The sequence below is a fragment of the Schistocerca piceifrons genome, chromosome X, assembly GCF_021461385.2.
Source record: "Schistocerca piceifrons isolate TAMUIC-IGC-003096 chromosome X, iqSchPice1.1, whole genome shotgun sequence".
NCBI lineage: Eukaryota > Metazoa > Arthropoda > Insecta > Orthoptera > Acrididae > Schistocerca > Schistocerca piceifrons.
This window is the reverse complement of record NC_060149.1, coordinates 667,279,864-667,296,119: the sequence shown is the minus strand read 5'-3', so window position 1 is coordinate 667,296,119 and position 16,256 is coordinate 667,279,864. Positions and strand designations below refer to the sequence as shown.

At 44.1% G+C, this 16,256-nt stretch overlaps 1 protein-coding gene across 2 annotated transcripts in view; it reads right to left on the bottom strand.

Annotated features, from left to right (window-relative positions):
* LOC124721878 (serine/threonine-protein kinase Pak) overlaps positions 1–16,256 on the bottom strand; it is a 134,638-nt gene that overhangs the window by 20,913 nt on the left and 97,469 nt on the right. For both annotated transcript variants that reach the window (XM_047247025.1, XM_047247024.1), the window contains exons 5-7: positions 15,700–15,950; positions 14,690–14,879; positions 535–660 (exon numbers count right to left, since the gene is read on the bottom strand). In XM_047247025.1, the coding sequence (XP_047102981.1) occupies positions 535–660; positions 14,690–14,879; positions 15,700–15,950 (567 nt within the window). The remainder of the gene's footprint in view (positions 1–534; positions 661–14,689; positions 14,880–15,699; positions 15,951–16,256) is intronic.

The window sequence follows — 16,256 nt, the reverse complement described above, 5'->3', positions numbered from 1 at the left end:
GAAATTTGTTAGCATCGAGTATAGATTTAAGTGTCAGGAAGTCCTTTCTGAAAGTATTTGTCTGGGGTGTAGCCATGTATGGATGTGAAACATGGACAATAAATAGTTTAGATAAGAAGAGAACAGAAGCTTTCAAAATGTGGTGCTACAGAAGAATGCTGAAGATTAGATGGGTAGATCACGTGACTAATGAGGAGGTACTGAATAGAAGTGGGTAGAAGAAGAATTTGTGGCACAACTTGATTAGAAGAATGGATAGGTTGGTAGTGCACATTCTGAAGCATCAAGAGATCACCAATTAGTACTGGAGGGAAGTATGGAGGGTAAAAATCATAGAGGGAGACCAAGAGATGATGAATATACTAAGCAGATTCAGAAGGATGTAGGTTGCAGTAGTTACTTGGAGATATGAAGCTTGCACAGGATAGAGTAGCATGGAGAGCTGCATCCAACCAGTCTCTGGACTGAAAACCACAACAACAAGATAGTCAGCTTACTGCACTTAAAAATTTGAGTGTAATGTCAAACACTCACCTTCCCATGAAGAAAGCTTACAGCCTTAAGAACTTCCCTGCAAACGGCTGCTATCTGACCTTCTTTCATAACAGTCTCTGTTACTACATCAGTAAGAGGACCACCATCAAGTAACTCCATGATCACCTAAAATTATTAATATTGTCACATCAATATTTAAATAATGTGAGCATAAGTACATGCATTATCCCTCCCCAAAACAAACACAAACTCAAAAACACACACACACACACACACACACACACACACACACACACACACGAGAGAGAATAATAATAATAATAATAATAATAGTAATAAGTGAATGCAAAGGAAGTTACATAAAATTCACCTCTGTTTGAAGCATAATTATTATATACATTTTCTTTTTTTTTTTTTTACACTTGTTAGCTCCTAACATACAATCTTTGCTTAGTTCAGTTTACAGAAAGTGTGTGTAACGTAAATATGACTAAAAAAAGCAACCAGTAAGCACTGAAAGGTTACCTATGCTATCAAAGCATTCATGTAACTTTGAACCATTTACTAATATTTTATCCCCTTATACTATCAGACAGTCTCACAACTTGCCCACAAATTTTGTACATACAATTTGCCTATGTCATATTAATTTACACAAATGCACCTGATGCTAGAGGTGTAATCCTTTAAAACACATAGTGAGGAGAAAAATAAATGTGACTGGTTACAGTATTTGTAGTTGCAATTTAAGTGGTATACTGAATTAAATAAATGGCTGATACGTGTGAAGTCTAGCTTTCTCATTTCACAAGATTTCACATTGATCATTCACTTCCATAATAAGTTAAAAGAATAATGATACCCAGCTAAGAGGACATTCAAAGTTCACAAGGATGAGATGAGTATGTTCAACACTCTATGGAAATACTGGACAATTAGCTCAAAGGACATGTAAGTACAGAGTTGTAGTGGTGGCAAATATATAAAAGAAGAAAAACCTACTAAAGAAAAAGAAAGAAAACACACCTTTAAAATTAAAGTATTACTTGAAAGCTTTCCTGTTGACCTTCGTAAAACACACACACACACACACACACACACACACACACACACACACACACACACACACCAAAATCAAAATAAGTTGTGGTAATAAGACAGGGCACATGCCAGGAATATGCATGATTATAAAAGTTTAACAACAAAACGGTTTCACTGTTACAGTAGCATACCTTGTACCAAGTGTAGATTAACCATATCATCACACACTTCAATTAATATTATAATATTAAAATTCATTGTAAAATGAAGAAATTTTCCAGCAGGTGAGAACTCACAGGTTTTGAAGAAAACACTACTTTCAAAAAAATCATCAAATAAGTTTCTGATGTTACTTTTTATGTATTTTGATTTAGAACAGATTAAATCATGCATTAGTAGGTGAGAAACACACCAGGAAGCAACGAAAAAGCTGTAGGAACAATACAAAAATTTACCTTATAGATTCCCCACTCTGGTGAGAATAAGCTGCATCCACAAAAAAGCAAGAGAAAGTGAAATTTTATAACAAAATTCCGAATTTCAGTATCAACAAGTACTAAAACTAAAATACCACTTTACATAGATTATTTTCTGTGTAAAATCTATCATCAAATCAGGAAATTAAAATTCCAAAATAAAACTTAATGTGACTATTAAAAGATTTTCAACTCACACACATATAGTAACTTTACAATATTTCTTTTTTGTGCTTAATTTTACACTTGAAATATACACAGCAATAACAGAGGTGAATCAGCAATAACATTTTCTGTGACTGTGTAAGCTTTGCACACACATCAGTGTTGAGTCCAAGTCAAAATATGGCATGGAGGAACTTTTTCTCATTCATTTCAATGCTGACAAAAACTTCTACCACTCATATTATACTTAGATCCTCAAATCTTTATGTATTCTGTTTCTATCTAACATCCCTATCACTCTTAGTCCAATTTATGCCTCATACTTTCATGTTATTTTGTGTGCTGAAAAATGCTTTCAGTTTGTAATCTTCATTTTTTATTTTGTTCTGCCAGCTAGTATTTGTATGCCAGGTTACACAGTCAATGAATGTCTTCTTCCATTTCAGTCTACCCCTCCACCCTTTTCCCTCAACCTCATCCACCAAATAGTTTCACTTTCACAACGATAATGGGCAAATAATGTGTCTGTAACAAGATAAAATACAACCTTACTGTAAGAAATTTTGTTAATCACATTAAAATGCACAGATTTATCCAAAGAAATAAAACACAGGAGATACTAGAAAAAATTTGTAGACAGGCCCTTTTATTTCAGTTTCAAACAAATTTCCACTAAATGTATACATATCTTCATCCTTCAAACTCATTCATGAACCAATATTTTTCAATTATCTAGTGACAGATGGGGACATTCACCATATTTTGTCTGCAGGAGCTCTTCACTCATAGTCACCATACTTTTAACAATCTTCACTTATGGAAACAGTGCTAACAGACATGCAACACTGCATAAAATAACAGCAGAAATCAATGTGGGGCATTCAGCAAACATACCTGTTAGGACAGTGGAGCGAAATTTGGCATTAATGGGCTATGGCAGCAGATGACTGATGCGAGTGCCTTTGCTAACAGCACAACAATACCTGCAGTGCCTCTCTTGGGCTCGTGACCATATCCGATTGTCCCTAAAGGACTGGGAAACTGTAAGCCTGGTCAGATGAGTCCTGATTTGTGGTGCAAATCTCACAAAGCCATGGACCTAAGTTGCTAACAAGGCACTGTGCAAGCTGGAGGTGGCTCCATAATGGTGTGGGTTGTGCTTACATGGAATGGACTGGTTCCTCTGGTCCAACAGAACTGCTCATTGCCTGAAAATGGTTATGTTCAGCTATTTGAACACCATTTGTAGCCAATCATGAACTTCATATTCTCAAACAATGATGGAATTGTAATGATAATGCGCCATGAAACCAGGCCACAACTGCTCTCACGATTGGTTTTTAGAACATTCTGGACAATTTGAGTGAATGATTTGAACACCCAGATCACCCAACATGGATCCCATCAAACATTTACAGGACATAATCGAGAGGTCAGTTCATGCACAAAATCTTGCACCAGCAACACTTTCGCAATTATGGACGGCTTCAGAGGCAGCATGGCTCAGTATTTCTGCATGGGACTTCCAAAGACTTGCAGAGTCCATGCCACTCGAGTTGCTGCATTAAGCTGGGCAAAAGGGAGTTCTACACGATATTAGGAGTTATCCCATGTCTTTTAACAGCTGAGTGTATGAATTGCAGATTCACACAATGTTGTTAAACAGGGACCAATGGACAAGGTCAACTTTATTGGGAAACCTCAATGACACAGAGTTACTTCCTTGAAACTACCATATAATCTAGATATCTAATAGTGCAATGTTGACTGTCTTGTTTGTCTTTATTCCACTAAATTATGTATTAATCTCTAACTGAAAACAGGTATCTCAAAAGTGCTGCCAAGGGCTAGATTTTCTCTTTTCACTGTATATGACCAGGTCTGAACTATGGGAGCAGATTCTTAGTTGTCCACCTGAAGCTCTACACTGTGAAATGTTTCTTAGTACATTTTGCATTTTATCAAACTGACACATTGCTGTCTATGTAAGACATTAGGACAAGATCATTCTAACTATTTATAAAGCCATTGTACTCATTGTACAACTAAGTTGAAATGGGTGCAGTTATCTCTAACTCATGTGGTTCTGTGCACTAAATTTGTTTTCTAGTAGCAGAATAGTTGTCTGTGGAGAGGAAGAACTGAAATTCACATTCCCAGAGTTGCTATTACTATCTGTGATATGATTTACTAATATCTCTTGGAATTATGTAAACAATGATTTTTACTTCAAAGTAAGTTACAGATTAGCCCCAAGTTTGAATTTCTGAATAATATTTCTTCATGATAGTAACTCGTCATCTTTTCATCCCTTAACAATTTTTCATTACCCGATACACTTATTTTTCTCAGCTTAGATATTTCCATTTTCTGTTCACTCCCCATTTCAGTAACATAGCTTGCTTTGCTGCAACTCGAGCTCAGTATGCTTTTCTTTGAGCTATGAACCTGTTAACTCATCCCACATCATTTCTTAATAGTTAACTGTGTACTACATTTACAATTACTTCAACTTTGAACTTAACGAAATGTTATAACAATGGCAGAGGGTCTGCTGATCAGGATGCTAAGTATATACCCCCCCCCCCCCCCCCCCCTTGTCTTATCTTACATGTATTTTTCAGATCTTATGTCAAGACTTATTAACTGAATTAAAAATCTGCTTCAGTTTTAAATAATTTATCTTTTCTTGCACGGCTAGTTTCAGAGGCTTATAGCACCATCATCAGCTCCTGATACATTATGTAATAATATCCTTACCCCTGAGAATTTAAAACAGTTAACTTCACTGATTATTAGCCCATCCTCTGAAACAGAAGTGTTTTAATGAAATTTCCATGCCAGAGACTGTATGCACTATCTTTTGTTGCAGTTAAGGACAGTCTGTTCTCTGTAAGCCATGAGCTGATTTTACCTACAACTCTATATGCTAAACCATTTACATTGCATTTGATGTCTTTCACAATGGGACTTATAGCACCCACAAACAGAAAAAATTTTTGAATCATCTGTCACATTTAATGGATGATCGATAGAATCAAGATTTAGCAGTGATACTGGAACACAGCCCCATCGCGCTCATCATTTTCAGCACCCCGATCATATACAGGTCTCTTCTCAGTTTGATGACATGCCCTTAGGAAGGGAAAAAAGTAGAAATTAAAACTTGAATTGGTCTCCAAGATGTACACGTTCAGTACAAATACACTACTGTCCATAACTGAAGCAACAAACAGAAATTTTTCAAGGCTGCATTTATTTTTCCACCAAACAGTATAAACAGGGGATAGTAAAGTAGAAACAATGTAAAGAATACAGAACATAATCAACTGCAACATGCATAACGGCAGACAAAAATTTTCCTTCATTTTTTTTTCCAACTTAACGGATTTGCACACATATTCTGACAACTGGTTAATGTGCTCAGTATGGCGTGTGACCACCTCTGACACCAATACAGGCGTGACATTGAATGGATGTGCTGTGAACGATGTCATCAATCTCATGTTGAGACAGTAACACCCATTCTTCTTGCAGAGATGGTCTTAAGTCTTGGGGAATGGTTGATGGATGCCTGATAAGATGCAACCTGCCTCTCTAATGCATCCCACACATGCTCTGAATTGGATTGTTTGGGGGAGAAGACCAGACGGCGAGGTCATCGGTCTCATCGGATTAGGGAAGGACGGGGAAGGAAGTCGGCCGTGCCCTTTCAAAGGAACCATTCCGGCATTTGCCTGGAGCGGTTTAGGGAAATCACGGAAAATCTAAATCAGGATGGCCGGACACGGGATTGAACCGTCGTCCTCCCGAATGCGAGTCCAGTGTGCACACATGCTCTACAAGATTAAAATCTGAACAGCGAGCAAGCCACACCATGCCTGGAACATCTTCCAAAAACATCAGCCACACTTGCTCTATGAGGTCGAGCATTATCGTCCACCAGTACAAAGACTGGGCCCACAGCATCTCGCAACAACCGCGCATGAGATCCCACGATCTCCTGACAGAACTTGACAGCAGTTAAATCTTGCTGATTCACCCATACAATTTCACGAAGAGGTGTTCGAGTGGCCAACATAATCCCTGCCCACATCATTAGGGACCTCCTCGATATCTGTCTCTTTCCACAATGTTTGGGTCCTAAAATCTTGTTCCACATGCCCTCCAGATGTGAATCAGTCGAGAACCACACTCCAGGCCAAATCGGGACTCACCTATGAAAAGAAGATTTGCCCACAGTTCAAGCATCCAGGTGGCATGTTTACAGCTCCACTCTACACGTTCCCTCCTGTGAAGATGCCAGAGGTAAACAGACAACAGATCTCCAACAAAGGCCACTCCGCGGAAGCCTTCTGTACACCATTTGCCTCAATACAAAACATCCAGGGGATGCTGTGAGGTCAGATAGCAGTTGCAGTGCAGTATTAAGGCGATACCGTCATGCCCTTACAGCAATATAATAGTCCACTTGTTCTGATGTCACACGGGATCGGCCCTGTCCTTGTCTCTGGAATACAGTTTCGGTCTCTATAAACTGTTGCCTCATCTGAGAAACAACAGAACGATTCACATTACACTATCAAGCCACGTCTGTTTGTGAACCCCCTCCTTCCATTCTTCCTATGGCCTTCCACTGCAAAGGTCTGTGGGCATCTTTTCTATGCCATACTGCACTGTTTACACATCAACTGTGGATGTGGGACTACCCTGCAAAAGTGTCGAGTGATCTGGGTATTCAAATCATTCACTCAAATTGTCCAGAATGTTATACAAACCAATCATGAGAACAGTTAGGCCTGGTTACATGGCGCTTTATCATTACAATTCCATCATTGGTTGGTTGGTTTGTGGGAGTAAAGGGACCAGACTGCTACGGTCATCGGTCCCTTTTTCCAAGTACTAAAAACACCCACAGAGAATAAAAAACGATTAACAAAATAGAGCACAGACGACACAGAACAAGAGAAACTGAGACAAAGACCAGACAAAACGAACTAAAAGCACACAGAGTGTGACGGTGGTTGGCCGACCATAGAAATAAAAAAGGAAAAGCCAACCACTTAAAACACATTAAAAAATCAGTTTAAAACCGGAGGCCAAAGGCCAGAATCAACACAAAACAATAAGATAAAACAGAAACACTTAGATTAAATGATAAAAAACCCCTGCCCGAATAAAACGTAAAACTAAGTCAGCCGTAGCAGAGTCATCTGTTAAAAGGGCAGGGAGCGTGTCAGGCAGTGCGAACGACTGCCTGAGCACAGAGAAAAGCGGACACTCCAATAAAATATGGACGACAGATAAAACGGAGCCGCAGCGACATAGGGGTGTGTCCTCATGGCGCAATAAGTGGCCGTGCGTAAGCCGAGTGTGCCCAATGCGCAGCCGGCAGAGGACCACAGACTCCTGGCGGGAGACCCGAATGGACGACCGCCACACAGTCGTCATCGCCTTGATTGGACGGAGTTTGTTGGGCGTGGGCAGATTGCGCCATTCAGCGTCCCAAACCGAAAGAACTTCGCGGCGTAAGACTGCCCGCAAATCAGTCTCCGGGAGGCCAATCTCCAGAGATGATTTACTAGTGGCCTCTTTCGCCAGGCGGTCAACATTCTCATTGCCACGTATCCCAACATGGCCCGGGGTCCACACGAAGACCAGAGAGCGGCCGCAACGCGCAAGAGTATGCAGGGATTCATGGATAGCCATCACCAGACGAGAACGAGGAAAACACTGGTCGAGAGCTCGTAAACCGCTCAGGGAATCGCTACAGATAACGAAGGACTCACCTGAGCAGGAGCAGATATACTCTAGGGCACGAAAGATGGCGACCAGCTCAGCAGTGTAAACACTGCAGCCATCCGGCAAGGAACGTTGTTCAGAATGGTCCCCTAGAGTGAGCGCATACCCGACACGACCAGCAACCATCAAACCGTCAGTGTAGACAATTCCAGAACCCTGATACGTGGCCAGGGTGGAATAAAGGCAGCGGCGGAAGGCCTCTGGAGGGACTGAGTCCTTTGAGCCCTGTGCCAAGTCGAACCGAAGGCAAGGGCGAGGAACACACCACGGGGGTGTACGCAGAGGTACCCGGAAAGGAGGTGGAACAGGGAAAAACCCAAGCCCGGAGAGAAGCTCCTTGACGCGTACGGCGATCGAACAACCCGACCGGGGCCGACGGTCTGGCAGATGGACGACTGACTGCGGGAACAGGACACGGTAATTTGGATGCCCGGGCAAGCTAAAAACATGGGCAGCATAAGCAGCCAGTAATTGTTGGCGTCGTAACCGCAGTGGAGGGACACCTGCCTCCACTAGTATGCTGTCCACAGGGCTGGTGCGGAAAGCACCAGTGGCAAGGCGTATCCCGCTGTGGAGAATGGGGTCCAGCACCCGCAACGCAGATGGGGATGCTGAGCCATAAGCCAGGCTCCCAAAATCCAGACGGGACTGGATTAACGCCTGGTAGAGCCGCAACAGGGTAGATCGGTTGGCGCCCCAGCGGGTGTGGCTCAAGCATCTCAGAGCGTTAAGATGCCGCCAACACGCCTGTTTAAGCTGCCGGATATGAGGCAGCCAAGTCAACCGGGCATCGAAAACCACCCCTGTGTGAGTCCACCGCTGAAAGAAGTTCGCCAGCAAGATAAAGCCGCAGCTTCGGGTGGACAGTACGTCGCCGGCAGAAATACATAACGCAGGTCTTGGCTGCCGAAAACTGGAACCCATGAGCTACAGCCCAACACTGCGCCTTGCGGATAGCGCCCTGTAGCTGACGTTCAACAGCTACAATGCCATTAGAGCTGTAGTAAAGGCAGAAGTCGTCAGCATACAGGGAAGCGGAGACAGAATTTCCCACGGCCGCAGCGAGCCCGTTAATGGCTATTAAAAACAGGCAGACACTTAAAACAGAACCCTGTGGCACACCGGTCTCCTGGAACTATATGAGGCCGCGACTTGCACGCGGAAGGTACGATACGACAGAAAATTTCTGATAAAGATCGGCAGAGGGCCCCGAAGACCCCATCCATGAAGCGTGGAAAGGATGTGATGACGCCATGTCATATCGTACGCCTTCTGCATGTCGAAAAAGACAGCGACCAGGTGCTGACGGTGGGCAAAGGCAGTACGGATGGCCGACTCCAGGCTCACCAGATTGTCGGCGAAAGAGCGGCCTTTACAGAACCCACCCTGAGACGGAGCCAGAAGGCCCCGAGACTCCAGTAACCAATTCAAGCGTCGGCTCACCATCCGTTCGAGAAGCTTGCAAAGAACGTTGGTGAGGCTAATGGGGCGGTAGCTGTCCACCTCCAAAGGGCTCTTGCCCGGTTTCAAAACGGGGATGACAATGCTCTCCCGCCATTGCGACGGAAACTCACCCTCGACCCAGAGACGGTTGTACAGGTCGAGGAGGCGTCGCTTGCAGTCCACTGAAAGGTGTTTCAGCATCTGACAGTGGATGCTATCTGGCCCGGGAGCGGTATCAGGGCAAGCGGCAAGGGCACTGTGAAATTCCCACTCACTGAATGGAGCATTGTAGGATTCAGAAGTGTGTGTGCGAAAAGAAAGGCTCCGACATGCCATCCGCTCTTTAATGGAGCGGAAGGTCTGGGGGTAATTTGCAGAAGCGGAACTCATAGCAAAATGCTCTGCTAAGCGGTTTGCAAATGACGCCGAGTCGGTACAAACTTCTCCATTCAGTGAGACCGCAGGGACGCCAACAGGGGTCCGATAGCCATAGAGGCATTGGATCTTGGCCCAGACCTGCGATGGAGAGACATGGAGGCCAATGGTGGACACATACCGCTCCCAGCACTCCTGCTTGCTTTGACGGATAAGGCGGCGGGCCCGCGCTCGCAGTCGTTTGAAGGTGATGAGGTGTTCAATGCAGGGATGTCGCTTGTGACGCTGTAGCACCCGCCAGCGATCTTTAATCGCTGCAGCGATCTCAGGCGACCACTAAGACACAGTCCGCCGACGAGGGGACCCAGAGGAACGGGGAATGGCAGATTCGGCGGCAGCAACAATGCCGGTGGTGACCGATTGAACCACCGCATCAATGTCATCAGTAGAGAGAGGCTCAAAAGCGGCAGTGGAGGAGAACAAGTGCCAGTCAGCCTTATTCATAGCCCATCTGCTAGGGCGCCCAGAAGAGTGATGCTGTGTTAGTGACAGAAAGATCGGAAAGTTGTCACTACCACATAGGTCGTCATGCATACTCCATTGGACAGACGGTAAGAGGCTAGGACTACAGATTGAAAGGTCAATGGCAGAGTATGTGCCATGCGCCACACTGAAGTGTGTGAAGGCACCATCATTGAAAACCGAGAGATTGAGATGCGACAATAAATGCTCAATGGTGGTGCCTCGACCTGTTTCCACTGACCCACCCCACAGAGGGTTATGGGCGTTGAAGTCACCCAATAGCAAAAAAGGTGGCGGCAATTGGGCTATCAGCGCAGCCAGGACATGCGACGAGACATCACCATCCGGTGGAAGGTAAAGACTGCAGACAGTAACAGCCTGTGGCGTCCACACGCGTACAGCGACAGCCTCTAAAGGTGTGTGGAGAGGGACAGACTCGCTGTGCAGAGAGTGAAGGACATAGAGGCAGACGCCACCAGACACCCTTTCATATGCTGCCCGGTTCTTATAATAACCCCGATAGCCACGGAGGGCGGGGGTTCGCATTGCTGGAAACCAAGTTTCCTGAAGAGCAATGCAGAAGAAAGGGTGAAGGCTGATAAGTTTGCGGAGCTCAGCTAGATGGTGGAAGAAACCGCTGCAGTTCCACTGGAGGACGGTATTGTCCATGGCGGAGAAAGTCGAGACGGGACTGGGAAGGCAGATTACGCCGCTGGGTCACCTGCTGCCTCTGATGGAGCACCCGTTCAAGTGCTATCCATTGCGTCTGAGGGACCGGCGAGATCGAGGTCCTCAGCGGACGCAAGGATCTCCACCTCATCGTCAGACGCAGAGCTTTTAGGGAGCAGTGGAGTAGATGCCACCGCAGGGGTCTTGGTCTTATGGGTCTTCAAAGTCGGTTTCTCTCGCTGTTCCTTTGGTCGCCGGTGTTGAGAGGGCTTATTGGAGTCAGTCTCCGGGACCGAAGAGGATCGCGAAGTCCGTCGACCAGCGACCTGTGGCGTCGGCAGCCACTAGTTGGTGTCTGCTGTGCCGCGGGTAGGAACCTGGGAAGGGAGTGACCCAAGGGATCCCTTCCGAGCAAGAGTAGCCGAAGAAGACTTACGCTTCTCCGGCTTACAAGTGGGGACTGGTGTCCCCAGTGGTGTAGTGGGTGCTGCTCCCGAGGTAGATGGTGTGGGAGCAACAGCGAGAGAAGGGGCCCCCATCGTCAAGGGGGCAGGTGAGGTCATCTGACTCCGAGAGCTGACGGTATGACTTGCAGCTGAAGGAGGTGGAGCAGGAGTGACAGTGGAGGCATACGATGACATCATGCGAACGGGATGTAGCCGTTCAAATTTCCACTTAGCCTCAGTGTAGGTCAGTCGGTCCAGGGTCTTATATTCCATGATCTTGCGTTCTTTCTGGAAGATTCTGCAGTCTGGCGAACAAGGTGAATGGTGCTCCCCGCAGTTGACACAGATGGGAGGCGGGGCACATGGAGTATCGGGATGAGATGGGCGTCCACAATCTCGACCTGTGAGGCTAGAAGTACAGCGAGAGGACATATGACCGAACTTCCAGCACTTAAAGCACTGCATCGGGGGAGGGATGTAAGGTTTGACGTCACATTGGTAGACCATCACCTTGACCTTCTCTGGTAATGTATCACCTTCGAAGGCCAAGATGAAGGCACCGGTAGCTACCTGATTGTCCCTCGGACCCCGACGAACGTGCCGGACGAAATGTACACCACGACGCTCTAAATTGGCGCGCAGCTCGTCATCAGACTGCAAAAGTAGGTCCCGATGGAAAATAATACCCTGGACCATATTTAAACTCTTATGTGGGGTGATGGTAACGTGAACATCCCCCAACTTGTCACAAGCAAGTAATCTGCGTGACTGGGCAGAGGATGCCGTTTTTATCAAAACTGACCCAGAGCGCATTTTGGGCAAGCCCTCCACCTCCCCAAACTTGTCCTCTAAATGCTCTACAAAGAACTGAGGCTTCACAGATAGAAACGAGTCACCATCACCTCTGGTACAGACGAGATACCTGGGCGAATACACGTCACTGTCATTCATTGCCTTTCGTTTCTCCCATGGTGTGGCCAGGGAGGGGAACGATTTGGGGTCATACACATTAGCCTTAAAGTGAGCTTTGGAACGCTTAGAGACTGCTGACGGCTGGCCGCCAGCGAGAGATGATGTACCACTCTTCATTGCAGGTCATCCGCCCTGATGCCACCTACTCCGACCAAGGGCCCTCCCCACGGGTGCCACCCAGCCACAGCAAAGGCCACCTGGCAGGATGGCCATTGCCGGGAGTCCCGATGCCCCAGGGAGATGGGCAGCTACTCCTTGGCATACGTGGGGAGTTAATGGCACAGGCATCAGTAGAGCGATCCCTGTGTTGTCAGGGGGCTACAACCAAGAGGGTACATGGCGGCCCCACCACAACGGACTAGCTACCGTGCTGGATGTTAGCTGACATGTGGTCCATGGTCGCCGTCAGTGCAGAAAGTGGCCCTGCACATTGCTTGGCAGAAAGGGCACGCAGGAGCGTATCCATGCCCAAGAGATGTAGAGCGGGAAGGACTGCAATGCAACGACGAATAAGCTGGCGAAAGTTCTCAACGCAAGATGGACACAATGCACCAAGTAAGGCGCCCTTCCCCAATCGGCTCGCTCTTTGGAAAAATTTTGAGATATGGAGGTCAAACCCAACAGGGGACCATCACATAAGGCCGAAATGTTTGAGACTCCCTTTAGTCGCCTCTTACGACAGGCAGGAATACCGCGGGCCTATTCTAACCCCCGAACCCCTCCATCATTGTTGGGAACATGAAGTCCATAAATGGCTGCAAATGGTGTTCAAATAGCTGAACATAACCATTTACAGGCGATGATACCCTACTTGATACGTCCCCTCATGTCATTGCTGGCGTGGCTGTCCATGGATCAGAATACCATCTTCCATGCAGAACATGATTGTAACAACATCTGTTGACTGTTTCTATGCTTATATCAGGAATTAGACACAGGGCAGGGAAATAGTAGTTTACTGCTTTCATTTTGGACACCAGTGTAGAAACTGACGGTCCTCATAACACCGGTCTCTGAAGTGTTAACACACAGTGCAAATGTTAGTGCACAGTAATTTCAGGAAAGAAAAGGACGATCAGATTTAATATCCCAACAATGATAGTGGTCATTAGAGACTGAACACAATATCGGATTAAGAAAGGATAGGAAAGAAAATCGGAAATGTCCTTTTCAAAGGACATCCCAATCAATACTTGCCTAAATAAAATTAGGAAAACCAGTGAGAACTTAAATATAGATGGTTGGGCCACAATTTCAACTGCCATCCTCTAATACAAGTCTAGTGTATCACCCCATCTTGCCCAGCTTTGTTGAAATATAAAGTATGATATGAAGGGAATATGGGGGAAAAAAAACAAACACACACACACACACACACACACACACACACACACACACACACACACACACTAATAAATCTTTACAGTGACATTACTGTGAGTTTTTTCCCCCAAGGTGAAAAGAGGGGAGGAAGAAAGGAAACATGAGGTATATTGTTGGTGGCCCAGCAATTGGTTATTCAAACAGCCTAGAGTTATCGCAAGTGGCATAGCAGTACATTCATGACCCAGACTTCATCAGCAGGCATCCTTGGTGCATGCAAAAATTAAGAGCAAAACTATTTTTTTTATATTATTAGTTATCAGAAGATATTTATGTGTAAACCAAAAAACACTGTATAACAGGGACCAACTGAATGATGTGGTGCAGCTGATAAAGCACTGACCTCGTATTTGGGTATTCAGGATGATGGAGTTAGTTTTGTTCGGCCTCCCTGATTTGAGTTTTTGGTGATTTTCCTAGAAAGCATCAGACAAATGCAGGGATGGTTCCTTTCATTGAGACAATGGCCAACCATCTGCCCTATCCTTATAGAGCATAGTTAAGTATACTGTGTGTATCTATACTCTGAGCTACAGTGTATTACCATGACAACTCCTGTATCATCGTGAGATGATCCTTAGATGAAATAAATAAATAAATTATTAGAAGTTTCACAGTATGATCCACCTACAGAACAATAAAAAAAACTGTAAGTTTGGATACTAACTATGCAGTAGGAGAAACAGAACTTACACTGGACAACAGTTAGATTTTTATTGACCCTATAATAACTGCACCAAAATTAATCCCAGAAACCCGCACATCAGCCATATTTTTCCCCATCATTCAGAATTATGGATGTGTTACATCTTTTTTCTATCAGTATTAAAACAATAAGTGCTATTCTATTTTTATAATGATAACAGGATTTCCAATATATGTTATAAATGCAATACTCACCCACAAATGATCATTCCTAACAAGATATGCATCTAGAAAATTAACGAGATTTTCATGATTAAACTCTTTCATAACTTTGATTTCATTCAGAATAAGTTCTTTTCTGGGTTGTTTTGATAAATCAATGTCTTTGACTGCAATTTTCTTCTTTGTTTCTGTATCGTAGGCAATGAAAACAGTACCAGAAGCACTGTGAACAGAAAAATTGTGTTACATAATGCTACTGTTCCAGAGAAACATGAACAAACTACATAACCACTATAAAATGACATAACTGCACGCTAGATTTAACCAATGGACTCTTAAGGCTGTAATGTAATATAGGAAGTGAACAAATTTCTCACTCACGATAAGAAAGAAAAGTAGATTGCCCCATTGAAAAATAAGATGGAAAGGTAGGACTACAGCCAGAACTATCACTAGATTCCCTCACAAAAATACTGAAAAAACAAAAGATGACAAGAGATGGAGGGATAAAAGCACATAACAACACAATATCTTATCTGGTGCTAATACAGTGTTGGTGTGGGTGGGGATAATAGAAGCACATCGCTTGACACCATCTCATAAATTCTTAGATATCTATCGTTGTACATCCTTTTTGGCATTTTGCTGTGACATTTGAGCACAGCTTTTCTCTGAATTTCTTCCCATATTCCACACCCACATATTACAAAATGACAATTTCCATACATTTCAATTTGTATTGTCAAGACACAATTACAGTTCTGAAACTAGTCAAAAAAACATGACAATATGAAATTGAAAATTTAGAACATCATTTTTTTCCATAAACTGCTGTATACACTGTTGTTCAATAACGGAAAGAAATTTTCTAATATAAAATTTCTGCCATACTTATTGTGAACATTAACCCAGAAGAATCTGAACATCAATATTTGTTAGATGTATGTCAACATTTACTTCAAAACATACTGAAACTGATAAAATGCAAGTAGATAAATACAAAGTAAAAAGTATGGCATATAGATAAACATTTAGTTTCTTACCCTGCTCCTAGTTCCTTGCTTCGATCAAATCTTCTACATGGATCACCAGGGTGACATAGTCTTCTCAATTCTTCATATATTTGGTCATCTGTCAACTTCTCTGTGCTTCTTTCTTTTTTCCTCAGCAATGGACTGCCACATATTTCCTCTTCCTCATGCTTTTTCAGGCCTGTAGTATCTCCATCAACAACTGCCAAATTTAGAGCTTCATCTAATGCTTGTTGTACATGGTTAACCAGTGCTTCCTGGTTCTGTAAATTAAAGAAATTAACTATAATCTTCCTCTCTAATTCTGGGTTTGGTCAAAGAAAAGTTACATGATGCATAAAGCGAAGTTTATAATATTCCATCCTAGTGTAACCCCCCCCCCCCCTCTCTCTCTCTCTCTCTCTCTCTCTCTCTCTCTCTCTCTCTCTCTCTCGCCCCCCACCCCCAACCCCCATCCCATTTCAAGCGCACAACTGTAGAGCACCACAGCAACATTCTCATCTCCAGGCCAACAAATCTGCTATTGCCAAACACTGTATTTCTGTTGGTAATTCAATGAACTATCATGA